The sequence below is a fragment of the Saccharomyces kudriavzevii genome, assembly GCF_947243775.1.
Source record: "Saccharomyces kudriavzevii IFO 1802 strain IFO1802 genome assembly, chromosome: 12".
NCBI lineage: Eukaryota > Fungi > Ascomycota > Saccharomycetes > Saccharomycetales > Saccharomycetaceae > Saccharomyces > Saccharomyces kudriavzevii.
In genome coordinates this window covers 561,638-589,049 of record NC_079283.1, presented here as the reverse complement: position 1 = coordinate 589,049, position 27,412 = coordinate 561,638, and the positions used below count along the sequence as shown (strand labels likewise).

Here is a 27,412-nt window from a genome sequence, read left to right as displayed (position 1 = left end):
ACATGCGAATAGGCGGAGAAGTGTTTGTTGAAACGGACGGCGGCAAAAAATGCCGTTACATAGAAGCCTTGACACGGTCATAGACTTGCAACAGGGTATTCTTGCAGCCATTCGTCTTGTGCCAGTACTTTCTGTACTTCTCGACTATGTCTTTGACGACGTCTGCCTTGAAGGCATGACCGTCGCAGATTTTCTTGAGGTCTTCCTCCATTTCTCTGCGTTGGAACGGCTTTGCGAAGGAGTCTTCGAGGCCGATGGCCTCGAAGCCGTGCACGAGCGAGACTCCCAGGGTGGTAGGCAGCAGGTAGGTTTCTTTGCCCGCCTTTTCGCTCCTGACGTAATTGCGCACTTGGATCTTGTCTATGTGTTCCGCGATGGTGGCATCCGTGCCGATGCCGTTGGCGTCCATGAGGATGATGAGCTCGCTTTCCGTCATGGGCTTGGGCGGCGCCGTGGTGCCCATCTTCATTTCGGCCTTTGCGATGTCCACGAGGGCATCCATGTCGAGCCGGGGCAGCTGCTTGGTGGTTTCCCATCGGGCCCATGGGTAGACGTCGAGGAAGTTTCTCTGGAGGACTACGAGGCCCGAGGAGGAAAATCGTTCGCCAGCCCAGTCCAACACGAGGGTCGTCGACTGGCCCTTGGCGTCCTCTGAGCAGCATGCCAGGAAGTGTCTTGCCACGTATTCGTATACTCTTCTTTCCACGGGCGAGACATTTGCGTCGGGTCCCAGGCTGACGATGGGATGGATGGGAGGGTGGGCCTTGTCGTCGTGGGAGCCGCCTCGAGGGAGCTGGAATCTGTTGGTGTTGTTACCGCTTGTGCTTTCAGGAAGGAGCAGCGACGCCGCATACGATGCCCATGCGGTTTTGCCGCCTGCGCCGGGCTGATCTAGTTGCGCTTGCTTCTCCACCAGGGATTTCAGGTGCATCGCCTGCGGGAAAGTATCGGTCTCTGTTCTGGGGTAGGATATAAACCCCTTTTGGTACAGCTTTTCTGCCGCGTCCAGCGATTGTTTGGCATTGAGACGCAGGTATCGAGAACAGTTTTTTTGCAACTCCACGGTTGTTAGGGGCAATGGTCTGTACTTTGACGTAGGCTTCGATTTCAGGTCCACCACTTTGGCCACGCCGCCCGCGGTCTCGATGCATGTCTCGTAAAAGGTAAGCACGCTCTGGCGATCAAACAGGTGGCCTCTGTCCCATTGGAACGTTGTCGTCCCGCCGCTGTCCTTGTTATCGACCACTAACTGGATGTACCAGAACTCCTCGGGAACAAAATTTCGTATTCTTTCAAACCTGTCTACCACGAATCCGAGCGTCGGAAACTGGCACGTACCATACGACACGACTTGCGAGTCGTTCTTGCCACCACCGCGGTTTTTCCCCCCGCCGTTAGCTGTGGCATTTTGGGTTCTTAGCTTGCTTCGTAGCGTTTCTGTCAAAAGCCTGGTAAACGTCACACCCGCTCGAAGATCGATTTCGATACGCGTCCCCACGGCCTGGACGCTCTTCATGTCCAATCGGCTTGGGTTTCTTGCTGCGTGCAATATGTGTTGTCTTTCCAGATGCGAAAAGACTGCCCGGTACACCTGGTCGTCTTGTATGCGCCTGTTGCCCCTCTTGGCCTCTTGCCATACCTCCCAGCCTATGTACTCTCCTTCTCGGTCGCAATCCGTCCATATCATTAGGTAATCAGCGTTCTTGGCCTCCCGCTTGATGTTGCTTGCTATCTTTTTCTGGTTGTTATTCATGATCTCATCCAGTGGCGCATCGAATAAGTCCTGGATGGCGCACTTCCCCCACCCATGCGAGTCATGGCTGAAATCAATGCCCGTCAAGTGCCCCGCAACACTGGTCATGGTCACTTCGCAGTCACCCCCATTCCTGGCAAAGGGAAACCCGCTAAACATGAAGTCATAGTTCTTCACATACATATAGCCAGAATCCCTCGAAGTCGATCTGCCTCCCCCCAAGATCTGTGAAACCGCCTTTGCTATAGAATTCTTCTCTGCGACACATAATACTTTCATTATCATTTATACTGCACCTTCCTATCGCCAAAGAATACGTACGGGTGAATTGGTCTCCGAAACCGATGCCCTCTTTGTTCAAATTTACCGATTGATCGGCCTGTTTTTTTTGTTATTATTATTTTCGCGTCCACGCTATTATCCTATTTCAAGAAACACGGAAACGTAAACATTCACGTATGGTCTAATTTTTGTATTCATTACCAGACCTCAATGCGGTAGATTCATTCTGTAACTCGATCACATATGTGTTCTGCAGATAATGAATAATGAAGAAGTTAACGAAGAGTATCTGAAGTCGCTTTTCAAGGATGTTCGTTCGCATTTAGATGAACATCTAAAATCACGCCAGATATACGATGAAGACGCATATATCACGTTCAGATGTTTCTTAGACGGCATACATCACAAGTTTACCAGGTTGCTCGAGGAGCTGCTTCTGAAGCAGGAGAATGTGTACCGTAAGAATACTAGTAATAATGAACGCAGCGATGACGCGGTAATACCACTGCTGCTGAAACTTTTGTGGTTTCAAATCCACGAACCTACATTTCAATGGTTCGAGTGCTGGTTCCACGATATCATCCAACTAGATAGCCGGAGAATGTTCAGGTCGTTCAGAAACTTTTTCAAAAAAATGGTCCGTTTCTTCAAAACTACACATAAGTATTACTATAGCATCATCGAATGCTTATGCGCGAAATTTGATATGAATACGGTTGTTCCGCATGATATTTTCGCTAAATTAAACCTAGTTCAACCGATGGAAACACCTTCAACTAGCGAAAAAATAGTATTGGATGCCACTAACCCGTTGACTTTTTCCATTGTGATTTCGCTTCAGAGATGTTTAATTAACCTAGGTTCCGCACATTTCTACAAAACGCTACTAGACAAACCGTCCAGCAAACTCAAGAGCGTCGAAGATTTTGAAAAGTCTATTAGGTACCTGAACATTGCCTCACTTTGTCTGCCATCTGTCGGGGATACTTATTTGCAATTAGCCAAGATTTACTTGACTACCGAAAAATATTCACTATACTTTTTCGAATTAGCAAGAGGCTCACTAGTAAGAATTCCGTCCAAGCATGCGTTGAATACTTTGAGAAACCTCATTTTGACGCCCAATTTCTTGGAAAGAAAGCTATTGATGAAGAAATTAAAGATGTATACTCGAAAAAACCGTAAAAGTAAACGGCTATTGTTCGAAAATAGTGTTGTTTTACAGTTTCTAGCTATATTGGAGCATACCATGAACCCATATTTATCGAATCCGTCAAATGCCCCTAACTATTGCCTGAAAAGAGAATATCTACAAGCTGCTGCATTGGAATATCATGCAGAACACGTTAGTGTGATACTCAAGAGTTTGGCCGCAATGATGGGAAGTTTTGATCTTATGTTTACAGGTGAAAAAGGCAAGGGACAAAGGAGTAAGTTAAAGTACGTAGATTTGAATAAGCGTCAAGTCTCGTTCTTGAATTTGAGCTTCGATTTTATCGCCAATGTAATTGACGTAGTGATTAAACCCTCGTGGCAAAAAAATACGGAAGACTTCCGATATCTAGCGATCATACGTTTGCTTGTATGTTGGATTAAGTCATATAGATCCATTCTGCAATATGCCCATCGACATAAAGAGTTCTGTTCTTCAATGGCTTTATTGCTAAACGATTTGATAAATAATCCATCGAATTGTCCAAGGCATTTGTCTAATCACAGACCGCAAAGAAGTTACTATTTTGAAGAGGACATTATGTTTAGAGAATTTTCTTGCATTAATTTTGCATTGACAGATTTTAATGATGGTCTCGTGTATAATTCTCCAAACATGATAAATAACATAATTGGGTGCCCCTCAGCGAATGAGAGACTTTCTTCCAGAGAAGAATGTATTCTGCGGATTAAATCGATCATATTTTCTGGTGTAAAATTCTTGGAAAAAAATGATGCCGGTATTACATGGAATGCCAGTACATTCAAATTCGAGTTAGCAGGCTCAGGAACCAAGGATAGACACCAGATGACATTATCCGAAATTTCACTCAAAATAAACATAAAACCGCAGCAAGTGCGAGCGGTTTCGCCAAAAAAGGTGGAGCGTAAGACGGATAAATCGTTGCACAAGAGGGCTAAGATAATATCTGTGACACAATTAGAAGCACAGTTTGCAAATGTTCGTAGAGAAAGGAAATCATCACCCGAAAAAAAAAAAAAGAATGCTTTCCTATAGTCAAAAAATCCGAAGTATCTCACGAGAGATATACATGCGTGTCACAGGTCTTCTGTCATCCGGTCTTACCTCGTATCCAAACGAGACAACTGATGCGGATGGAGACGTAAATTATCCAGTGTCAAGCACGCCTAATTGAACCCGAGCAATACTAGAGAAAAGAAGTACTTCAGTAACAATTTTAAGATGAGATTTTTACGACGCCACCAATTGATGTCGTCCATGCCTGTCGTTGTCAGCCCACTGAAACATGGAACGAAACGGTTTTTATAACGGTTATTAAAACGACGGGATGCCGTCCAAGGCGCCGTCAACCCGTTGCTGTAAATAGGTGACTGCTCCCGAAAAACATAGTTATTTATTTGGTAAAATAGATTTAAGTCAGCATATACGCTTATACAAGTACATATACATTAATCCAAAGAACCCAATCAAAAGAGAAACAAGCGAAGCATGGAAAAAGCATTAGAATTGGACAAGGAATATCCGAACTGCCTCAAAAATGAATTTAACATTCCTACGTTCAAATCCATTGGGTTATCCCCCGACAATAAGCCTGTGACGTACTTGTGCGGGAACTCTTTGGGATTAATGCCCAGGTCAACTAGAGACTCAATCAATGCTGAATTGGACGCATGGAGCAACTGTGCTGTGGAGTCACATTTTAAACATCCTGAGGAAGCCGAGGGCAAAGTTCCCTGGATGGACATTGATTTACCTATTCTTCCGCTATTAGCCCCCATCGTCGGTGCTCAAGAAAATGAGGTTGCAGCAATGAATAGTCTTACCGCAAATTTGAATTCTTTATTAATTACATTTTACAAACCTACTGAAAAGAGATTCAAAATTCTTTTCGAGAAGGGTTCCTTTCCATCAGATTATTATGCTTTTTACAATCAATGTAGAATTCATGGAATCTCGGGACCTGAAAATGCTCTGATCCAAATCGAGCCACGGGAGGGAGAAACGTTCATTAGAACTCAGGATATTTTGGATACTATAGAAGTGAATCAAGATGAATTGGCCTTAGTATGTTTGTCAGGTGTGCAATATTATACGGGCCAATATTTTGATATCGGCCGAATTACCTCTTTTGCACACCAATTCCCGGGAATCTTGGTTGGATGGGATCTGGCACATGCCGTAGGAAACGTTCCATTACAACTTCATGATTGGGGTGTGGACTTTGCTTGTTGGTGTTCCTATAAATACCTGAATGCCGGGCCCGGTGGAATTGGTGGCTTATTCGTTCATTCGAGGCATACCAAAGCTGACCCAACTAGAGGGGATTTGCCAAGACTAGCTGGTTGGTGGGGTAACGATGCAGCCAAGAGATTCCAAATGCTGGAAGTTTTTGAGCCAATTTCGGGAGCGTTGGGATTTAGGCAATCCAATCCAAGTGTCATTGACACGGTAGCATTGAGGACCTCATTGGAATTGTTTGCAAAGTTTAATGGCATTGCTGAAATCCGTAAAAGATCTTTGTTATTGACAAATTATATGCTGGAATTATTGGAAGCCTCCAAGTACTACAAGCATCCTTTAAAGATTGAGAAATTACCATACTTCTTTACAATACTAACGCCAACGGGAGCTGATCAAGACCATGGGGCTCAGTTGTCACTTTGCTTTGATTCTGATACTGGAAAAGGGGATATCATGCCCAGAGTATTCCAATATTTGCACGATCATGGTGTTATCGGTGATGCAAGAAGACCTAATGTAATTAGGTTGGCGCCCGCCCCCTTATATAATACGTTCTCAGATGTGTACATTGCGGTGAATGCACTCAACGAGGCAATGGACAAATTGTAGGTCCTGCGGTTAAAAAAAAGTGCCACCTTTATTTCTTTTTTTGACACCAGGTGCATAAAATGGTCTGGGAGCTTTTGTGGTGTCTGTCGAATCAGTTTATATATATATATAGTCGTTTTAGGAAGATTAAGAATCAACTTTCGAAGTTTAGGGTGTCCTCTTTGTTGGAGCAATAAATAACCGTCATCCATCGATTACTAGTATAACAGATTGATACTGTGGAATTTATACTGCGATTGGTTTTTGAGTTAGCCCTTAGCTCCTTGTTTGGCTTCATTTTGCAGTTTATGAACGGTGGAAAACAGATTTACGATATCTGCATTTTCTTTCCGTATGATCAGAATTGGTAGGTCTCAAATCTCTCATTGTTTCAATAACAGTACTAATTAGGAATTCTTCTTATTTCATGTCCTGATCATTTTGATGATTGTACAGACGTTGTTTAACTGAATTTCTCAGGGATTCATGTGAGGTTGCCAGAATCGCTTCTTTCAAGTATTTTGTAGGGTTTGGACACTTCTGGCAGCATTCTGAAAATATATACTTTTCCATTGAAACCAATTTTTGAAGTTCATTCACTAAAAGTTTAAAATCTTTACACGTAGTGTCAACCAAGACCTTTTTCCAAGCCTGTAGTCTTTTTTCTAAGTCGTAAAGGTTCTGATATTTAGTTCTCAGATTATGAATGATTCTGAAAATGTCAGTCGTGTAGGTGTTCATGACATCTAACCTTTCAGTAAGCCCTTTGATGATCCTACTTAAGATTTCATTTTCATTGTGTCACTGATTTTTAACATTTGTTGGGCTAAACTTCTAGCGTCATTGGTTTCTAACAACATTTCTTCCTTTTGTCTTAAAACGTTCAGAATACGTTTAAACTTCGTTAAATCGTTCAAATCTTCTTCCATTTGATCATCTTCAGTAGTAGATTCTTTTAAAGATGATTGAGTACTGATGACAGTATCAATTGTTTTGGCTTTGGATTGAACCTGCGCAGACATGTTGCCGTCAACATTTCTTTTTTCACCCCTCACTGAGGCCGTCCTGTTGATAATTCGTAGTATTAATTAAGAAGAAAGACTAAACTCTTTCTTATACTACATGAGAGGGGTATATAAAACACACGCTGATTGGACATATTAAATATGTTCAATATAATAATAGACTAGAAAATTTACCATACGTTCAATTTAACGACTCATATCACTTATATATATAAATTCCAGGTTGATGTTTAATTAATGGATCTTTGATTTTAGCTATTCGCAATCTCCGAATAGCTCGTTTAGCATTCCTTCATCTTACTGAAAAAGCTGTGTAACATATACGGTGTTAAGAAGATGACAAAAATTATTAGACCAGTGAAATAAGATTCAGAACAGCCATCGAATTTAGTGGAAGCTGAAGCGCAAGGATTGATAATGCAATAGGATCAATGAATGACGACGTATAAAATGAAGGAAGAAATAAGAATAAGATTATGTAAAAGTGTAGATTCCCTTTCGTGGATTCCTAAATCCATGAAGAGAACTTCTAGTATATTCTATATACATAATATTATTAATCTTATCAAAAATGGAATCCCAACAATTGTCACAAGATTTTACTGGCCAATATGGTAGCGCCGTAGCCCTCATAGAAATTAGTGAAAATAGTGTGACAACTGCTCGGCAAGTATGTGCCTGTCATACCTTTATTATTGAAGTGACAGTTGTTGCTGGGGAATGCTGCAAACTGGAATCCGGTATTAGCTGGCTTACACAGTGTCGTGACTTCTGCTATCTCGTACACAGTGCTCACCTAATTAAAGGTGTGCATTTGTGTGCTCGTAGTCACATGTTCAACGTCATCCAAGCCGTACATATTAGGCGCCAGCCATAATTCAGTATCGACGCCTTGATCCCGTAGACATTTAGACCATAAATCATGATTGACTATCCTGACGTTGTTCGTGTTAGTCAGGTAGAACTGGTTATCCTGAGATGACGTATATAACGTCACTGAGCTAGTTTCCTTTGGCCCTAAACAATCCATAAACGTCGGTATGTCCAGCGTGTTGTTACTGTCGTAAACTAGCGTAGGCATGCCAGTCAGCCCAAAAGTATAGCCTGTCATAGTGGCTGAGATATAGGTCAGCAGCACAGACAACACGAGACAACAGCTTCTAGTTAGTAGTTGAAAAATCATAATAGACGTATTTGAGTTCTTATCGTCTATACAAATTTTTCAAGATGAAGATTTCAGAGGTTTATTATGGCACAAACCGTGCCCCTCCACATATGACGGATGCTAAAATTGTCGCTCGTACTTCGAATAGATCCGCTCCTAGCCGTCACAATCCTAGAACTGGCAAAATACATGTCGCTACATCCAATAACTTTCACAGAGTAAATGATCTCTCTATTGATGAACCATCTGCCCATTCAATTCAATTGAATAATAATTCTGGTCTTACGCTTAGGCCAACCACACCCTAAATTTAAACCGAACCACGTTGGTCATCCCAATGATGAACTACCGAACCACTTTCTTATTGATTCAGGAGCATCTCAGACGCTTATTAGAACGGTCAATCATCTGCACTCCGCATCACCAAATGATTCGATAAGCCTACATGGTGCTCAAAAACAAGAAATTCCAATAAACGCTATCGGTAATCTTTACTTTAACTTTCAGAATAACGTTCAAACGTCAATAACTGCACTACACACCCCAAATATAACCTATGACCTGCTAAGTTTGAGTGAACTGGCCAGCCAAAATATTACAGCTTGCTTTACTAAAAATACTCTAGAACAATCTGACGGTACTATACTTGCCCCTATTGTTAAACATGGAGACTTTTACTGGCTGTCCAAGGACTTTTTAATTCCGTCAACCTTACAGAAACAAACTGTCAATAACTTTAACACCAGCAAATCTACACATAAATATCCATACCCTTTAATTCATCGAGTGCTTGGGCATGCAAATACTATAACAATTAGACATTCTCTCAAGAATAGTTCGATCACATACTTGAAGGAATCGGACGTAGACTGGTCTAATCCTATTACTTATCAATGTCTAGACTGTTTACTTGGCAAAAGCACTAAACATAGATATGTCAAAGGATCACGACTAAAGTACCAAGAATCTTATCAACCCTTTCAGTACTTACATACTGATATATTTGGCCCTGTTCACCATCTGCCGAAGAGTGCGCCTTCCTATTTTATTTCCTTTACCGATGAGAAGACTAGATTCAAATGGGTTTATCCATTACTCAATCGTCGTGAGCAATCTATTTTAGACGTGTTCACAAAAAAAATAGCCTTCATTGACAATCAATTCAATGCCAAAGTTTTAGTCGTACAAATGGGCCGAGATTCCGAGTACACTAACAAGAGCCTCCATACTTTCTTTATGGAACGCGGTATAACCCCATGCTATACAACAACAGCAGACTCCAGAGCACATGGTATCGCTGAACGATTAAATCGTACATTACTAGACGACTGTCGCACACATCTACAGTCCAGCGGCTTACCAAATCATTTATGGTTTTTAGCAGTCGAATTCTTCACCATTATCAGAAATTCTTCAATTTCGCCAAAAAAACAAGAATTCGCACGACAACATGCTGGTTTAGCAGGACTTGACATATGAAGTTAGGTATGGAAAACTCCTTAACTGATAAATTACCCAAATTAAACGTACCTCTAAATCCAAAAGGCAGGAAAATAAGCGCTCCAGGCCAACCAGGTCTTTATATAGAACAAGATGAACTAGAACTAGATGAATACGATTACAAATCGAAGGTTCATGAAATGCAAAAGCTGATAGGTCATCACCACATCCAATCAGCGTGTGTTTTATAAGCCTCTCTTATATAAATTAAGAAAGAACGACTTATTCTTAATTATTACAACTTACTAAACCACTAGCTATCAACACGTACAATTGTGAATTTCTACACATCTTCATTCCTGCCAAAAGCGGGATCCCAACAATCCTCACAAGACTCACACTTGTCTCATACCTATCAAACTCTGAAACATGCTCGAGGAACTATCCGTAATGGTCAACCTTTTCCAGTAGTAGAAGAAAACTCTGGTACTGTCAGACGAAATAAGCGTAAACTCAAAAGGGTAATTTCTGGTAATGAAGAACAATGTCCCAGGTATAAAGGCCATACTGATTTACATCCCTTTCGAAAATGCTCGTGTAGCTCAGTGGTTAGAGCTTCGTGCTTATAGCAACATTCGGTTCTCCGAAGTTACTGTGCCAAAGACCTTTCAAACAGGCCTTACAAAGCAACGCGACCGTCGTGGGTTCAATCCCCACCTCGAGCACTTTCTCTTTTTTTTCCAATTTTTTTCATTTTTATTTAACCTCGAGGTTGTATAGTACTGTGTTATGAATTATTTAGTGAACATGTGCACTGGAAATTATCACCTACTATAGCTTGTACGGCAAACTGAAGCCCTTCTTCTTCAACCGGCTTTAACGTCATAAAATACGGGTAACCAGGACTCTTTTTGGTCATTCCAAATGAAACAAGATATGAGAAAAAGTAAAGTGATAAAAAAGCAAGCAAGGTCGATTGATCGATGATAGACAAGGCTTTTGGAAATAGGACAGAGGAAGTGTTTTGATAAAATAGGTTTCAGGAATACCGAGATACATTGACTAGTCTTCCGTATAACCCTTCCCTTTTTGCAATAAGATCTTTTATCGCGAAATATTATATTCATTATCTGTTATTCTGTCCTATTTTTTGAAAAGACAGGCTCATAAAGAAACCAGAGAGAGCAAGGTTTGAAAAACAAAAATAAACGTATTGATCCTTCCACAAAATGCAAACTCTAAAATGTGTTGTCGTCGGTGATGGTGCTGTTGGTAAAACCTGCCTATTAATTTCCTATACAACGAATCAATTTCCAGCCGATTATGTTCCAACAGTTTTCGATAACTATGCGGTAACTGTGATGATCGGTGATGAACCATACACTCTAGGTTTGTTTGATACGGCCGGTCAAGAAGATTACGATCGATTAAGACCCTTGTCATACCCCTCCACTGATGTATTTTTGGTTTGTTTCAGTGTAATTTCCCCACCTTCTTTTGAAAATGTTAAAGAAAAATGGTTCCCAGAAGTACATCATCACTGTCCTGGTGTGCCATGCCTGGTCGTTGGTACACAAATCGATCTAAGGGATGACAAAGTGATCATCGAGAAGTTACAAAGACAAAGGTTACGTCCAATTACACCAGAACAGGGTTCCAGATTAGCAAGAGAATTAAAAGCCGTAAAATACGTTGAATGTTCGGCACTAACACAACGTGGTTTGAAGAATGTATTTGATGAGGCTATCGTGGCTGCCTTAGAACCTCCTGTTATAAAGAAAAGTAAAAAGTGTACAATTTTGTAGTCATGTTAGTATATTCTCTTCTTTTCTCAATTTATATCTAAACTTATATATACACCTTCCTATCCTTTTATTATCGTTGTATGTCATTTTGCTCAGTGTGGCTTGTTTTTCTTTTTTTTTTGCTTCAGAAGCATCTGCCTGTTCAAAACAGACACCTAAATGGAAGGAGTCCAGTCGTTGAGTCCCAAATGCTCAGCACCCACACTCGTCAATAGTAAACGCGAAATTCGCCAGTGTTACTGCGCTTTCGTCCGTCTACCACCATAGCCTCCGCCAACACCCAAACCGGGCTTCCCCCACTGTTGTTGTTCTATAACATATTCTTTGCATACACTGAGCATAAATATGAAACGCTTGATTTGACAAAATATGATTAAATTCTACACAGGTGCATAATGTTTCATGTAAACAAACTGAGAATGCGCGGTCACCGTCATGGGCACGGAACATGCAAGTCAATGACGCGTAGCAAAAATGGGTGTTTCTTGTAGACGCTTCAAAGGTCGACTACGCTCGTTAAACATTTACAGAAATGCTAAGCGCTTGGTCTCAGACAGGATGTCTTTACCTACCTTTGCATTACATTTAGGTTTCTCGATGAATTCTTCTTGTTTTACTTTTAGACAGCTTTAACTAGCTGGTCTTTCGGCACTTTTCAAGATGTTTAAATTTTAGCTGGATTCCAATAAGGCTCTGCAAGGGAACCCACGTAAATGTACAAAGTAACCTCGAAGGAAAACTCTTGGATGTTGATGACCTTGCCTTCTTTCTTGAAAAAAAATCATACATAGTAAGAAAACTGTTTACTTTCCAAACTAACGTTTACGTATTTGGAGTTCAAGATGAATGGGACCCATTTTCTAGGCAAAGTAGCGGCGCTAGCAATGTCGGTTCGTATCTGAGATGATCCTTACGAAGCGAACCCCCAGTAAAGTGATTGAGTTTTACAAAGATGTGAATATGTGAAATCAATGTGTGGTTTATACCCTTCCTTTTCAAGAATCTCATAACTCTTTCACATACAAATTCAATTCTCTCTCAATTTTTTTTTATGTTTTAGTACAGGATGCAAGAAAACTACCTCAAGGCGTAAAAAACGAACAAAAACATGCACAAATGAAAATACTCGCAATCCATAGATTAGTCTGCCATTACGACGACAACGGATTTCCAATTGTGTCTCTATAACGCAATAAGTCACAGGAGTCTCTCTTTGACGTACATTATCGATTATCGCATCTACAGATTGTTCCCACCGACAGGGCCGAATAACTGCGTTTGTGACTCGTTCCTCGTTCTCGTTGTCGGGAAATATAAACGAGCGCGCTCGATAAGCTCAACGAAGGCAACTCTGAACAATAGATATTGGCCGTCATCTTTCGTTCATCAAGTTTTATAGCCTTTTTTAACTTAACGAACTCGTACTATCTAATAGTTTATTTCCCCTTGTTTTTTTCGTTACGATTGGGGAAAGCAAGGGTTCCCTGCATCAACGATTACATCATCTACCGGAACTAGCACTACTGCAATCAATTATTCAAAGAAGAGCAACCAAGACGTCCACTTTTTCAAAGGCACAGTTAACATTTCTTCTCTGCCTTTGCCTTTACATAATATAAAGAAGTTAAGTGGTCATTTTTTCATTTAAGGTTTACGTTCGTTTATCCATAGATCTTCATCTAAAAAAACATGACATCTCCAGATGATGGGCATGCTGGGCAAGAAACAGACAAAGACGCTGAATTGGTTGAGGTTGGGGGCAAGAAAGTGAGCAAGACTTCCACGGGAAAGCGTAAGTTTCATAACAAGTCCAAGACTGGTTGTGACAACTGTAAAAGGAGAAGGGTAAAATGTGATGAGGGCAAGCCGTTTTGCAAGAAATGTACAAATATGAAATTGGATTGTGTCTACAGTCCCATACAACCAAGAAGAAGAAAAGATTCTTCAACCTCAAGATTTGCTACAGCAGCCCAGGATGGAATAGGCAAGAAACACATGAATGATAATGCTATCCTATTACAACAACAGCAACAGCAACAACAGCAACTTCACCATCAACAAGAACAACAACTTCGTCAACAACAGCAGGTTCAACTGCAGCAACAGTTGTTGCCGCACGTGGGTACTGATGAACAGGCTAACACTCCCATTAGTGTTCCTCCATCTGTATCCAACAATATGGAGACCCTTTTATTACCGCATCTGTTAGCCAGCTTAGTTAATAACAGTAATAATAGTACTAGTTGTGGTACGAACGGCGGTGAAGCGCATAATAATCTAAGTCACACAGCCCCAAATACAATGATAAACAACAACCACCCAAACATGACTATATCGGGCACTTCACCATTGAATTTACCGATAACGCCTAGCTTTCAATCAACGGCCATGAATTTATCAAGCAGCCTTAACGGCTTACTATCACCGGGTAGGCTAAACTCAGTAACGAGCGGAATGCAACAGCCACAACTTCCACAACAACAGCCGCAGCAGACGGGAACGCAGTCTCCCTTCAGCAATATTCCCTTTGACCAGTTGGCGCACTTGAATAAAATGGGACTAAACTTCAATATGAAAAGTTTCAATACATTGTTTCCGTCTGGTGCTGCAAGTGGAATGGCCTCCGAGTTCCAAGAGCTGCTTGGTTTAAGCAAATTTGCTACATCTAATAATAGAGCCATCAAAGTGAGCACAGCAGAGGAAGCACTGGCAAATATGCAACAGGAACAAGAGGATAAAAATAAGCAGTTTTCAGAGCATCCACTGGATAGTACTAAAGCAGATAGTATTAACTCGAGCAGCAACCAGCTCCAGGTAAATGAAAACAAAGTAAATGCTTCCGATATACTCTCCAATAACAAAAGCTTGATAATCGACAATACAGGCCTTACAATGAGCCCTACCCACACGCTAACGAAACCTTCGATAGATCAAACAATCGCATCTCCTTCGACAGGAGTATCTAACGGAACTTCAAAGTCATTATTATCCATATCGAACAATAGGGCCGCGTTGGCAAACTCTCCCACCTTAAAGACATCACCAATGGGTGACTTGTTATCGAACTCAGAGACGTTGTCTCCGCGTTCTTCAAATTCACACACACAACAACATTCTTCTCCACATTCAAATGTTTCATCAACTTCACAATTAGTTCCTGAATTAGTTGGGTTGTCCAGAAAATCAAACCTGAACCTAATAGATCTAAAACTTTTCCATCACTATTGTACTGAAGTATGGCACACTATAACTGAAGCAGGCATTTCTGGTCCGGAAGTGTGGAGCACATACATTCCTGATTTGGCTTTTCATTTCCCCTTCTTGATGCATACAATTCTGGCCTTTAGTGCCACGCATTTGTCTAGAACTGAAGGCGGCTTGGACAATTATGTATCTAATCACCGTTTAGAAGCATTGAGACTATTAAGAGAGGCCGTCCTAGAAATCTCAGATGAGAATACCGACGCTTTAGTCGCAAGTGCTTTAATATTGATTCTAGATTCATTGGCAAATGCTTCAAGTAGTTCACCAACGGCATGGATTTTTCATGTTAAAGGTGCCGTGACTATATTAACTGCGGTATGGCCCCTATCGGAAACATCAAAATTTTATAACTTGATATCCGTCGACTTGAGTGATTTGGGAGAAGCCGTGGTAAATCAAAGTAATCACATTAATGATGATGAAACTAATAACAATAACGATAACAGTAACAACAATACGATTTCGGAACTGGTATGCTTTGATGAAAGTATAGCAGATCTATATCCCGTAGAAATTGATTCACCGTACTTGATAACTTTAGCATATTTGGACAAACTGCATCGTGAAAAAAATCAATTAGATTTTATGTTGAGAGTTTTTTCGTTCCCTGCCTTATTAGATAGGACCTTCTTAGCATTGTTAATGACAGGTGATCTAGGCGCCATGAGAATAATGAGATCTTATTATACATTATTAAGGGGATACACCACAGAAATAAAAGATAAAGTATGGTTCTTGGACAGCGTATCACAAGTCTTACCACAAGATGTTGATGAGTATAGTGGGGGTGGTGGTATGCATATGATGTTAGATTTCTTGGGGGGCGGATTACCTTCCATGACTACTACGAACTTTTCAGCTTTTATGTAATTTATTGAAATGTACACTATTTTCTTTTGATAGCTCAGTATTACAGACAATAGAAGAAATAAATGGTGTGATTGTTGTTTTAGCGTCTCCAGACATTGATAGTTCCACTGGTATGAAATATTCATTTTTTTTTCTCAAGACCAAATAATTTAGTTTTGTTGACATACAATATAGACTACTTTAAATACTTTAAATTCCCGTGGGCCTGCAATATACCAATCTGGCCATAAGACTCATTAGACATCATCCGGACGAAATCATATCCTTATTATTTAGCAAGTTCTGAGCCTGCCTCGGAAGCTACTCCTACTTAGCCATTTTTCAAGCGATCTCTAATCTCCAGTCCTATTTGCTAATCATAAGAATATTAACATGATACTAAATAATAAAAAAATAGGTGTCTAATTTTCACAGCTGTATGTATGATAGTATCATATTATTAAATTATTATAACATCATATTATCATTATTATACTAAAAACGTTTTTGAGGGAAAAAGCACTCATAATTCCTTCAACAAATTGGTATCTTCATTCGTGTTACTAGAGTATTATCGTATACGGTGTTCAAAAGATGACACACATCATAAACTCAGCAGAATAAGATAGAGACTGTCGTCGAGATTAGGGGGCCGAAGCGCAAGGATTGTGTTGGAACAATAACCAACTATCCATCAATTACTAGTACAGCTGATTTATACATTCATCCATGTAACTGGAAGATTATCATACACGGTGTTAAGAAGATGGCGCAAACTATTAGACCAGTGAACTAAGATTCAGAACAGTCATCGAATTTAGTGGAAGCTGAAGCGCAAGGATTGATAATGCAATAGGATCGGAATAACGACTTTTGAAATGAAGGAAGGAATAAGAATAATATTATGTAAAATTGTCGATTCCCTTTCGTGGATTCCTAAATCCATGAGGAGAACTTCTAGTATATCCTATATACATAATATTATTAACCTTATCAAAAATGGAATCCCAACAAATGTCACAAGATTTTAATGGTCAATACTTTAATCCCAATTATACGCACTAATCCGAACATCCGCTTAGCATTCTCTATCCTGCAATGAGTAGTAGGTAAATGATCCAGAATGTCACTATGGATACTTATCTGAAGCATGATGAACCCGCTTGTCCCAACAAATAGAGTTCCAGCAATCGTCATTAAATTTAGCTGGAACCTATGACCCTAGAAGCCCATTCTACTCAGCGGAATATTAATACCATGCCTTTCCCTTAGAACAGGCTCTTCAAAGTTGAAAGAATGAGGGAAGAATAGGGGCATAAAAATAATTGACACGACGACTTGTAACTGGCATGGTTTTCAAGATAAAGCGGGAGTTTGGCCGAGTGGTTTAAGGCGTCAGATTTAGGTGGATTTAACCTCTAAAATCTCTGATATCTTCGGATGCAAGGGTTCGAATCCCTTAGCTCTCATTTTTATTTTTTTCTCACAACATTTTCAGCTTCGATCTCTGGTTTTCTCTTTTTATCGCCATTCTTATTGTTCGTTCCTAAAATAAGGATTTTGGTGGAGGTTGTCTATCTTTTAGAAGTCGAAGGGCTCATTAAAAGATTTTTCATGTCCTTTTCGAGGAGAATTCATACAAAAAGAATGTCTTCTGGATGCAGTATCCTTTTTTACCTTTACTTTTGTATGTTTGATTCATGTTAATATGGAAACCTTGACGTAAAGCGGGCCCTATTTCCCGGGTGGTTTTAGCGCCACAAAAAGGGAGCGACAGCAAACTAGTAAGTGACATAGACTGAATAAATCTGTTCAGATCACAAAGGTCTTGTTTATTAGTATTTGACTAAAGCGGTCCAGATGCTGCTTGGATTTTTTTCTTTATTTTGCTTTCAGTGGAGACCAAGATTTACACAATAAGACAAAAATCAGAGAGAGCAAAATAATATGTTACAACTTCACAAGCTACAGAAAGAAATATAAACAAGTTGTACATACATGCATGCATATGATGAATATAGATATTGACTATCAAACTTTTAAGAAAAATTTGAAGAAAGAATTCAAAAAAGCTACAGAGACTATACTAAAACTACAAGAATACGATGGAAATTTATTAAGAGATTTTCTGGCTCTGTATATTCCATATCATGCTATATTCTATAATCTTGTGATTATGCGAAAGGGGTCGTCATTGAGAATTCAAACTAATCGCCTGCTGAAGGAAGAGCTAAGCAAAATTTTAAATTTTAATCTTGCAATGGGCCCAAAACACATCATGAAAATACTGAAGAAAGACAAGCTTAACCCAGAGACAGTAAACAAGCTGAAACTAGTGTTATATATAAAATTATTTCAGGGAGTATTTGGCCATATAGATAAAAACTACAATCTAGCATTTCAATCCTTTCGGTGGTGTTTACAATTCATTGCGTATTCAAAAAGGACAAGATTATTTGGTATTGCAAACGACCAAATCGGGAAACTTTATGAAATTTGTGAGATATTCGTATCTTTGCTGTGCTGCCGCTGTTTCCTGGTTGATTTGAAAGAGAATGAATCACTAGTAGGCGATAATTTGAGAATTTTCATAAAAAGACAAAATTCTGCTTGTACTCACGACTTCGATTCGAACGAGGAGAAGAAGTCACTTCAGTGGCATTGGGCATTAGACGAGATAGACGTTATTGACGCATTATACTGCGCTAGTTTCGATGCAATGGATAAGTGTACGCTTGAATTCTCAAAGGTTAATGAGAACTTTGTTTTAAGTCAATTTTTTCAATATTGCGCAGAAATTGAGGAAATGTTAGCCATTCTAAGAAGCAAAATTTGGGAGTGTGAATGTGATGAATCTGGTCTCAAAATTGGTCTATTGATGAACCACGACCATATGAATGAAATGATTCAAAAAAATATTCTGTCAATGACTTTCAAGCTTGATAATGATCCTCAAATTATATGCTGTTTAAGTAAAATTCTACAAGGTCTGTTACTTTCATCAGGTGTTCAATTCAAAGTCATCCAATTTTTTTATGTATTAAAACTATACTATATGCAAGTCGATGAATCTCCAGCATCATCCGACATGGATAAATTAACCATGGAATGCTTGTCTACTGTTGAAAATTTTATTGATGCTTGTGATAATCCAGATGAAGTGACTGACTTTCAGTTACCCAAAGTGCTTTTAACCTCTATGCAGGGGCAATTACTTGTCGCTGAAAGAGCAGTTGAAGATAATGATGCTCCTGTGCCGTTTGACGATTGTCATCCTCACATTTATCAATTTAAACATCCAAAAATAGTGATAGATAAAATGAAAACAAAATTTAGGGAAAAGCTGCACCTTGACTCTTCTAAAGCTCTAGAAGCGGATGACTACTGGATTGAGTATTGGAAATATTGCTACCAGGATAACATAGGAAATCTACCAGATACGTTGTCATATGTTTATGAGGCCTTTGTTGATGACCCAGTTTAAACACAAATTACTACATCTTGTCTATATTTTGGGCTTCTTAGCGTCTGGAGCCTTTACAGGATCCTTAGCCTTCCTCTTCATACTCTCCTGTTTAGCCTTTTCTAATAAATCATTAACCCTTACTTCAATATGATTTAAAAATTCTTCTTTCACTTCACCGGATTTGATTAAGTCGTAGTTGAAGGGATCTGAGAATTCTGAAACTTGATTTTCCACGTCGTCACCTTCGTCGATCACTGAGTCAACCATGCCTGAATCGATTTGTAGTTTGGTCCCTTTATTACTTTTCAGATTGAAAAAATTCTCCTCCAGTAACTTATAATCCGTAAAGATATTGGCAAAATTTTCCGGCGTCACTTCGATAGGAAATCTATCCCTAAAGAAGTTCTTCGGGTATTTAAAATCTTTGTCGACCAACCTTTTATACTCTAGGCCACAATATATGAGAGATAACGCAATGAAGGTGTAACCATCGCACAATAAAGAAACAGGCTGAGTGACAGCTTGCACCATAAAGGTTCTTGATTCTTGAAGAATTTTTGGGAAGGCTTTTTTGAAGTTGTCTGGCAGATTCTGATCCCGGTTGAATCTATAGTAGCCACTAAAAACCTCTTCAATTAACTCCTTTGGGTTACCAATATTTAAATCAAATCCAAATAAGCACAGTATTTTTTTTTCATTAGTCACTAGTTTATCTCTGAATTCCCACTTCAGTTTATCGATATTTGCTCGACTTTTCAGAGAAGGTATATTCTGCATCAGAAACTCGCAGGTGGCCTTGACATAGGCCTCTATAGGTCTATTATTCTCCATTGTTTTGCATGAAGTGACTAGGATTCCTTGAGATATATGGATGCATTCGGTTATAGTGGTTGGTATCCCGTATAAAAACCAATACCTATAAAACAGAATGCACGATGCGGTGTAGGTATGATCAAAAAGGTTCAAATTTTTCTTTAGTGTATAGAAATACATCAGGCATTTCTCCATATTTCTTTTCATTTCCAATGCGATCGGTTCATCGGCACCAATCTTTTCGATAATATCCTTGCACTCAAAAACCCACTGGTTTTCTGGAGTCTCTATCAGGTCAGGCCATAGGGTCCTTGTATTGAACCCACCCGATATTGGTGGTGGTGAGGCATTATTTGTTGGATTTGACGAAATGGGCGTCTTATTCACGCCGTCACTTGTTGATGTGGAAGACATTATCTTGATGTAGCCTATTTTAGGTGGAAAATAAGATAACTTTCTATAAAGCCATCATCACCACCAATTTATTCACTCTTCTTTATCACTTTTCTTTTTATTCCAAGACCGAAAATTGAAAATGGTAAATATAAATCCTAGGTTAAAAAACTAAAACAGCTAGGGTACAACTAAAAAAGTGTGAAACGATGGTCAGATTTAGAATATTTATGAAGGTGACTTCCGGATTTTAGTGCTTTGAGTTAGGGCTTGCAAAAGTAGTAATAGGGGAATAAAGATTTGTATATAAATAGACGACATCAGCTGAGCTACTAGGCATTACACCTAAATCTTCGAGAAATTTCAGTGTTTTAGAGACATAGATAGTTTTACTGACCGGAACCAGTAAACGGACGAACAATGGCAATTGCAATCAAAAAGGAAAAGACAAAATTTGCTCCTGTTAGAGAGGTTTTATCTGAGGAAGATCATGATAATTACACTAAATTTCAGGACACTTCAAAACTGGAATGGTTCTGCAGAACATCAAACCATAAAAAATTCAAGTCGCATAGTTTGTGGAAAGCGGTAAAAAACCCAACAGAAACGAGAATAGAGACACAAACTCTGTATTTTACAGATCTCACGAATGACAAATGTGGATTTATCCAACTACTATATTCCAGTGTTATGGGAGGTATATATAAAGGATTTCAGTTAAACTTCAAAATTTTCAAAGCCAGTAGTAAGGACGAGTCTGAGGAGAATATTGATATATGGGAGAGTTTTAAGATCGAAAACATCAAAGATTTTGATACGCTGAAGGTAGAATCAGACAACGTTTCCTTCCACTTCGTGCCTCTAGAAAACCCCTCATCCAATGGATTTGCTCAATTATTAATTAAGATAGATATTCCCAAGGGGAGCACCAGTTCTCTATTGAAGGATCTGAAAGTCGACGTGACAGTAAACCTACAAGAGGGATTTATAATAAACCCAGACGGCTCCAATTATTACCTTGACAATAGCATAAGTTTGGACGAATTGTCTAAACGGGATCCTTCTAGCACATCTAGAAGGATGGTAAGACACGTGTTTGTTCCGAGAGGGTTTTGCAATGGTACCATATCATACAAGAAAAAGGATAAACTTGTAAAATTGGATCTGAACGACACACCCATGTTATACCTAGATGCTGTCCAGGGGTTAATACCTAATAAGGCTGCTAGCAAGTGGAACTTTCTTTGTTTTAACGGTAGGAAGCGCTCAATGATGTGTATCGAGTTCACCACTACAAAAGAGTATGGTAGCACCACAGTGACCATATGGGCTGTTAGTGACAAGGAAAAAATCTTGGAAGTTGGTTCAAGTGTTAATGACCATGCCGTCAAATTTCCGTCCACACAGGAGGATAAGCAAAACGGTTGGAAATATCCTACATCTATCGCCTTCCCTCGCGGCTTTGAAGAATCGAATTTAAGGCTGGTCAATAGATACGATATAATGGGTGAGGTACCTGCTTTCATCAGGTCTATTGCCGAAAATTTAGCCAACATGAAGCCTTTCATTTATCAATTCTGTCAAAGGTCAAAATTCGAAGACGATGAGGGAGTCTCCATCATCGAAAGTACATTTATCAACTGAAAAAAAAGCTTCTGCTATATGTATATTTTTTAAATCATTGCAAGAATATTATATCAATTTTATAAGAAGGTAGATGCATATATATATATATATATATATATATATATATATATTATAGACTAATTAACAATTTTCCTCTATATCATCTTCGAAGGTAAGGAGTATTCCAAGTGGGCAATGCCATTTCCTGATCAAGGTCTGGCTTTTGTTCCGGATGTTTGTAAACAAACATTCTTAACAATTTAGAGGGCTTATAGGGTGGACCGTGTCGGCTTATTACATCCTTGGAAAATGTGATTTTCTCTTCGGATTGCAAGCAGGCCAAATTCCATGCAAACTCATATGAAAAACAGCATTCGCTGTAGTTAAAAATTGCCTCAATGCCATTTTTCTGTTCAATTCTGAAGAGCAACCACGGTTTCGATATCTGATACGGAATAAAGTCATAACCTAGTAGTACCAAATCACCATTGATACAAACTTCCGAATCCGTTCTATCAATGGTTTTCAACTCCAGGGGAAGATGTGTCGTTCCTGTACCTTCGAAAATTTGTTCATTGTATAGTCTCGGAAGGTGTCCCAGGTTAATACAGTATGTTCCTTCAGAGGTAATTAATTCGTTGATATAACCTGCACTGGCCACGATCTGCTTCGGCCCGTAGTTGCATATACCAATTTCCGTAATAATTTTTGGTATGTATCTCGCAACGTGCGCATTTTTCACATAAAACCAAACGTTCACTGGCGTGGGCTCGTCTTTTCTTCTAGACCAAAAATCAACCGGTAAAGCAGTCATTGACTGCATGAGGATTCTCTCCTTGGGTCGATTACCGAAGCTGCTGTTAGTGTCCGTCACACTTGCATCTCCATTTTCGGCAACTTTGTCCCATTCGTTATTAACTATCTTCCCAGGATATTGCAACGCATTGTATACTATATACCACGAATCTGCGATGTATCTGGTCATACACAACGGCAAATCAGGTTCTGGCTCTGCTGTATCTTTGATGATCTGTCTGGCGCACTGCCGTAGCGTGTCCAAGCTCTTGACGTACAAACATAACGAAGTTTTGATAGCGGCCCATATATCGTTGTCCTCGGGTATCCATGCTAAACATTTCTCTTTATAACTGTGATTATGCAAGACGTAAAAATATTTACTGACAGCACGAAGCTCATTCGGAACGTGCTCCAGTAATGATAGATGGATCTCCAGTGGTAAATCCATCAAGCTGCGATCGCTCTGATTCATCTCTTGTGTGCACACTTTTTCTTCTTTACGCCAATGGGCATAGTTAAAATAACAAAATGAGGCGAACAAACAGCGGGTCACCTACTACACCTTATCCTGCCTCCAAATGTAAACGATTTTATGGGATACTTCAGTGCGGATTTGTACGATGAGATGGCCTTTGATATGAAATCGAGTAAGTTATAGAGGGGCACAGACCTTGGGGAGCAAAGAAAAAAAGAAAAAACGAAAATTTCAGGTATTGTTCCGATTTTTCCGTGTGGATTTCGGGATATCTAGTCAATCCGTAACGCGATTGAGAGGAACACGGTCTAATGAAGAAATTAGCTACCCACTTTAACCTACATTTTCTAGACTTATTTAAGACATCAACAATGTGATCGCATATCCAAGCTGAAATATTTTACTGTTCATTAACGTTCCTGTCTGTGCGTTACCCGTACATTGGTCATTCATCTCTTTGCACGAAACATTTTCTCTAAAGGTTGCCCTACTGGTCGTTTCTTTTTCGTTGGAATTATTATTTTTTTTTTTCATCTCATCACTAATTTGATTTAAAGTACTACTAGGGATAAGAGACTAGTTAATAGATGCATTCCACGTTTTGTATTTTGGCATTTTGCACTTCTAAATTGGCTTGTTGTAATTATTTGTAAAAAATCGGTACTCTCTGAATACATCAAAACGCTGGCCAAAAGAAAAAATCAGAAAATAGGACCTCCTCGAAAGGCTATAATTAGTTGCTGCACATTTATTACATTCTTCCTTCCTCACAATTCCGGCATAGGACACTCACAAATTTTTTTTACTTACGGTGAGCACTCGTAAGCGGTAACCGAACTGAACCTAGTAATATTCATTTTTACAAAAGACATTTATAAGCTTGTTAAAGTAAAACAAGTTCAAGAATCTGAAACAAATAAAACAAGGAAAAAAGCAGGCAAAAAGGCAAAAGCAGGATAAAATGGCAGGCAAGAAAAGTCCTCGAAAAAGTACGGTGAATTATAGCACTCACTCCGGTAAATTACCAGCGAATATCAAAAGACTCATAAAAAAGGGCGAATCTAATACGAACTACAAGCAAGCACCGCCTCCCATGTTAGGGACAACAAGGCCAAGACGATTTAGTCTTATATACTCCTCCGAATCGTCTTTAAGTGACGTGTCCGATTCCGATAAAAACAAAAGTACAAATCAACAAAAACATAAGAAAAAAGCAAAGAACATCTCGAATAATTCTCAAGGTAAGAAAAGTAAACTTATACAAAGGCAACAGGATAATGATGATGAGGGGACGGAATCCTCCGATTACCAAGCTATAACGGACGATGAAAAGAGTGGAGATGAAGAAGACGAGAGTGAAGATGAAGAGGACGATGATGAAGATGATGGTAGTGATAGTGATAGCGAGACAAGTTCTGATGATGAAAATATAGATTTTGTTAAACTGGCTGCCCAAAGAAAGAAAAGGGCCATGAAGGCTCTATCTGCCATGAATACGAATAGCAACGCCGTCCTTTCCTCTCGTGAAAACAGTAATACAGACAAACCAAGCATAACGTCTCCCAGCAAGCAACAGCAGCCACAACCAAAGAAAGAAGAAGCGGAGGGCCCAAAAACTACCCAACAGGCACTGTCGTTCAAATTCAAAAAGGAAGGTGACGGTATCAGTTTTGGAAATGCGAGCGAAGAATATAATGAAGACATCGGTGAAGAGGTATTGGAGTTGAAAAACAAGGAAAAAAGTGTTAACGAAGTAAAAGAAAAAGACCTGAAGGCCACGCTAAACCATAACGAAGAGTTACGGTTTCCCAATATTTCCGAATCAGATGAATCCGAATACGATATTGATCAAGATGCGTATTTCGATGTAATCAACAATGAGGACTCTCATGGAGAGATTGGCTCAGACCTAGAAACAGGAGATGACGATCTTCCCATATTGGAAGAGGAAGAACAGAACATCGTTTCCGAGCTACAGAATGACGATCAACTATCTTTTGACGGTAGTATACATGAAGAAGGTTCTGACCCGGTAGATGATGCTGAAAACAAATTTTTACAAAATGAGTACAATCAAGAGAACGGATATGACGAGGAAGACGACGAAGAAGATGAAATAATGTCTGATTTTGATATGCCGTTCTATGAAGATCCAAAATTTGCCAACCTATACTATTATGGCGATGGTTCAGAACCGAAATTGTCCTTGAGTACGTCTTTACCACTAATGTTGAATGATGAAAAATTATCTAAATTGAAAAAGAAGGAGGCAAAAAAACGTGAACAAGAGGAAAGGAAACAAAGACGAAAGCTTTATAAAAAGACTCAAAAACCTAGCGCAAGAACCACTTCCAATGTTGATAATGATGAGTATATTTTCAATGTTTTCTTTCAGTCAGATGATGAACGTGGAAATGACAATAAGTCCAAGAAAAGCAAGCATAAATCGGACTTAGATGCTATTAAACACAAAGATAAAAACCTAAACTTGATAAAACCAAATAACAATTCGGAATCATCAGTACATCACCTGAATACAGGGAAATACGACTCCTCTGATGATGAATATGATAACATTTTACTGGACATTGCCCATATGCCTTCAGATGATGAGCATAGTGAATTTGAAGCATCCCACGATCCTGACACGGATGAGGAATTAAGGGCCTTGGATTCAGATAGCCTAGATATTGGCATGGAATTGGACTACGACTACGAAGACGACGATGACGATGACGATTCCAGTGTGACGAATGTGTTTATAGATATTGACGATTTAGACCCAGATTCATTTTACTTCCATTACGATGATAGCGATGGCTCTTCTTCTATTTCAAGCCCTACTTCAGATAAAGAAGACCCTGACGAATCCAAAGAATGCAAGCATGATCTCTTAGAGACTGTTGTGTACGTTGACGACGAATCCACAGATGAAGATGATAATCTACCACCTCCAAGTTCACGGTCAAAAAACATTGGTTCAAAGGCAAAAGAAATTGTAAGTTCAAACGTCGTTGGGTTGCGTCCACCCAAGTTGGGTACTTGGGAGACTGATAACAAACCTTTCAGTATTATTGATGGTCTCTCCACTAAATCACTATACGCCTTAATCCAAGAACATCAACAGCTTCGTGAACAACATCAGAGAGCTCAAACTCCAGATATCAAAAGAGAAGGTAGTGCCAATGGCGTTAATGGTACTCTTAATGGCGATGAATTGACACTCAATGAACTGTTGAATATGAGCGAATTGGAGGACGATTCACCGTCCCATACAGATGACATGAAAAATAATGGTAATGGAAATAACGCCAACAATAGCAGAGGTGCTAACGACCATACTGCAGATTGGTATGAAGTGCCTAAAGTTCCTTTATCTGCATTCAGAAACAAAGGCATTAATGCCTACGAAGAAGATGAATACATGCTACCCACAAATTCAAACAGAAAAGTCCCAATTGGCTATCTTGGTAATGAAAGAACAAGGAAGAAGATTGATAAGATGAAAGAGTTGCAACGTAAGAAAACTGAAAAGAAGAGACAATTAAAGAAAAAAAAGAAGCTCCTGAAAATAAGAAAAGAAAGAGAAAAAGCAAAAAAGGAGCAAGAAACCATGACTTTACAATTAGGGGTCAATGAACTTTATACTCCTGGCAACAACAATAACAGTCATAGTGACATAAACACCGGCACAGATTTTACTACCAACGAAAATACACCTATGGATGACATTCCTTCCCATACCCCTGAAGATGCATTGTTGTCTCATAATGCTAATCTTATCGTGGGCAGCAATACAAGAAAAAATTCAACGAAAAGCGTCGGTTTAGATGAAATTCACGAGATTTTAGGTAAAGACGGAAACGACTTGTTATCTGTGGATAACATAAATGATTACAATGCCCAAGAAAATCATGCAGTTGATGGCACTGATGCCGACCTTCTGGCATCGTTAACCGCTCCCGTGCAATTTAATAATACACTGAATCGTGAAAACAGTAACTCTATGTGGAGAAGAAGACAGAGTATGGTGGAAGCAGCGGCTGAAAATCTTCGCTTTACAAAGAATGGTTTATTTAGTGAAAGCGCTCTGGCGGATATCGAGGGAATCATGGGAAATGATGCCAACCAGACATTCGAGTTCAATGATGTGTTGTAATGAACCATTTTGCATTTATCATCATTTTTTTATTGTTATTACTACTAGTATTTTTTTGTTTCAATACCACCACTA

General features: G+C 39.4%; 11 protein-coding genes and 2 non-coding genes across 13 annotated transcripts; 9 read left to right on the top strand and 4 right to left on the bottom strand.

Moving 5' to 3' along the window:
• Positions 1 to 55: 55 nt before the first annotated feature.
• Positions 56 to 2,032, bottom strand: TOP3 (DNA topoisomerase 3; the record flags this gene model as incomplete). The annotated part of the gene is made up of 1 exon (XM_056229855.1): positions 56 to 2,032. One exon carries the CDS (start codon positions 2,030 to 2,032, stop codon positions 56 to 58), a length of 1,977 nt encoding a protein of 658 aa, XP_056083832.1.
• Positions 2,033 to 2,294: 262 nt separating this feature from the next.
• Positions 2,295 to 4,265, top strand: EST1 (Est1p; the record flags this gene model as incomplete). Its single annotated transcript, XM_056229854.1, has 1 exon — positions 2,295 to 4,265. The coding sequence occupies one exon, from the start codon at positions 2,295 to 2,297 to the stop codon at positions 4,263 to 4,265; it is 1,971 nt and encodes a 656-aa protein (XP_056083831.1).
• A 453-nt stretch (positions 4,266 to 4,718) lies between these two features.
• Positions 4,719 to 6,080, top strand: BNA5 (kynureninase; the record flags this gene model as incomplete). Its single annotated transcript, XM_056229853.1, has 1 exon — positions 4,719 to 6,080. One exon carries the CDS (start codon positions 4,719 to 4,721, stop codon positions 6,078 to 6,080), a length of 1,362 nt encoding a protein of 453 aa, XP_056083830.1.
• Positions 6,081 to 7,880: 1,800 nt separating this feature from the next.
• On the bottom strand, positions 7,881 to 8,195 carry SKDI12G2640 (uncharacterized protein; the record flags this gene model as incomplete). Its single annotated transcript, XM_056229852.1, has 1 exon — positions 7,881 to 8,195. One exon carries the CDS (start codon positions 8,193 to 8,195, stop codon positions 7,881 to 7,883), a length of 315 nt encoding a protein of 104 aa, XP_056083829.1.
• A 2,085-nt stretch (positions 8,196 to 10,280) lies between these two features.
• Positions 10,281 to 10,414, top strand: Skdi_12.trna8I. The gene is made up of 2 exons: positions 10,281 to 10,317; positions 10,379 to 10,414. It is a non-coding gene; the product is annotated as a tRNA-Ile (tRNA).
• Positions 10,415 to 10,918: 504 nt separating this feature from the next.
• CDC42 (Rho family GTPase CDC42) lies at positions 10,919 to 11,494 on the top strand (the record flags this gene model as incomplete). Its single annotated transcript, XM_056229851.1, has 1 exon — positions 10,919 to 11,494. One exon carries the CDS (start codon positions 10,919 to 10,921, stop codon positions 11,492 to 11,494), a length of 576 nt encoding a protein of 191 aa, XP_056083828.1.
• A 1,689-nt stretch (positions 11,495 to 13,183) lies between these two features.
• On the top strand, positions 13,184 to 15,628 carry ECM22 (Ecm22p; the record flags this gene model as incomplete). Its single annotated transcript, XM_056229850.1, has 1 exon — positions 13,184 to 15,628. The coding sequence occupies one exon, from the start codon at positions 13,184 to 13,186 to the stop codon at positions 15,626 to 15,628; it is 2,445 nt and encodes an 814-aa protein (XP_056083827.1).
• A 1,347-nt stretch (positions 15,629 to 16,975) lies between these two features.
• Skdi_12.trna7L lies at positions 16,976 to 17,076 on the top strand. The gene is given in 2 exon segments: positions 16,976 to 17,013; positions 17,033 to 17,076. It is a non-coding gene; the product is annotated as a tRNA-Leu (tRNA).
• Positions 17,077 to 17,618: 542 nt separating this feature from the next.
• ADY4 (Ady4p) lies at positions 17,619 to 19,091 on the top strand (the record flags this gene model as incomplete). Its single annotated transcript, XM_056229849.1, has 1 exon — positions 17,619 to 19,091. The coding sequence occupies one exon, from the start codon at positions 17,619 to 17,621 to the stop codon at positions 19,089 to 19,091; it is 1,473 nt and encodes a 490-aa protein (XP_056083826.1).
• Positions 19,092 to 19,112: 21 nt separating this feature from the next.
• BUR2 (Bur2p) lies at positions 19,113 to 20,300 on the bottom strand (the record flags this gene model as incomplete). Its single annotated transcript, XM_056229847.1, has 1 exon — positions 19,113 to 20,300. One exon carries the CDS (start codon positions 20,298 to 20,300, stop codon positions 19,113 to 19,115), a length of 1,188 nt encoding a protein of 395 aa, XP_056083825.1.
• Positions 20,301 to 20,699: 399 nt separating this feature from the next.
• On the top strand, positions 20,700 to 21,923 carry SKDI12G2580 (uncharacterized protein; the record flags this gene model as incomplete). The annotated part of the gene is made up of 1 exon (XM_056229846.1): positions 20,700 to 21,923. One exon carries the CDS (start codon positions 20,700 to 20,702, stop codon positions 21,921 to 21,923), a length of 1,224 nt encoding a protein of 407 aa, XP_056083824.1.
• Positions 21,924 to 22,065: 142 nt separating this feature from the next.
• On the bottom strand, positions 22,066 to 23,175 carry UCC1 (Ucc1p; the record flags this gene model as incomplete). The annotated part of the gene is made up of 1 exon (XM_056229845.1): positions 22,066 to 23,175. One exon carries the CDS (start codon positions 23,173 to 23,175, stop codon positions 22,066 to 22,068), a length of 1,110 nt encoding a protein of 369 aa, XP_056083823.1.
• A 964-nt stretch (positions 23,176 to 24,139) lies between these two features.
• On the top strand, positions 24,140 to 27,337 carry IFH1 (Ifh1p; the record flags this gene model as incomplete). Its single annotated transcript, XM_056229844.1, has 1 exon — positions 24,140 to 27,337. One exon carries the CDS (start codon positions 24,140 to 24,142, stop codon positions 27,335 to 27,337), a length of 3,198 nt encoding a protein of 1,065 aa, XP_056083822.1.
• Positions 27,338 to 27,412: the final 75 nt, after the last annotated feature.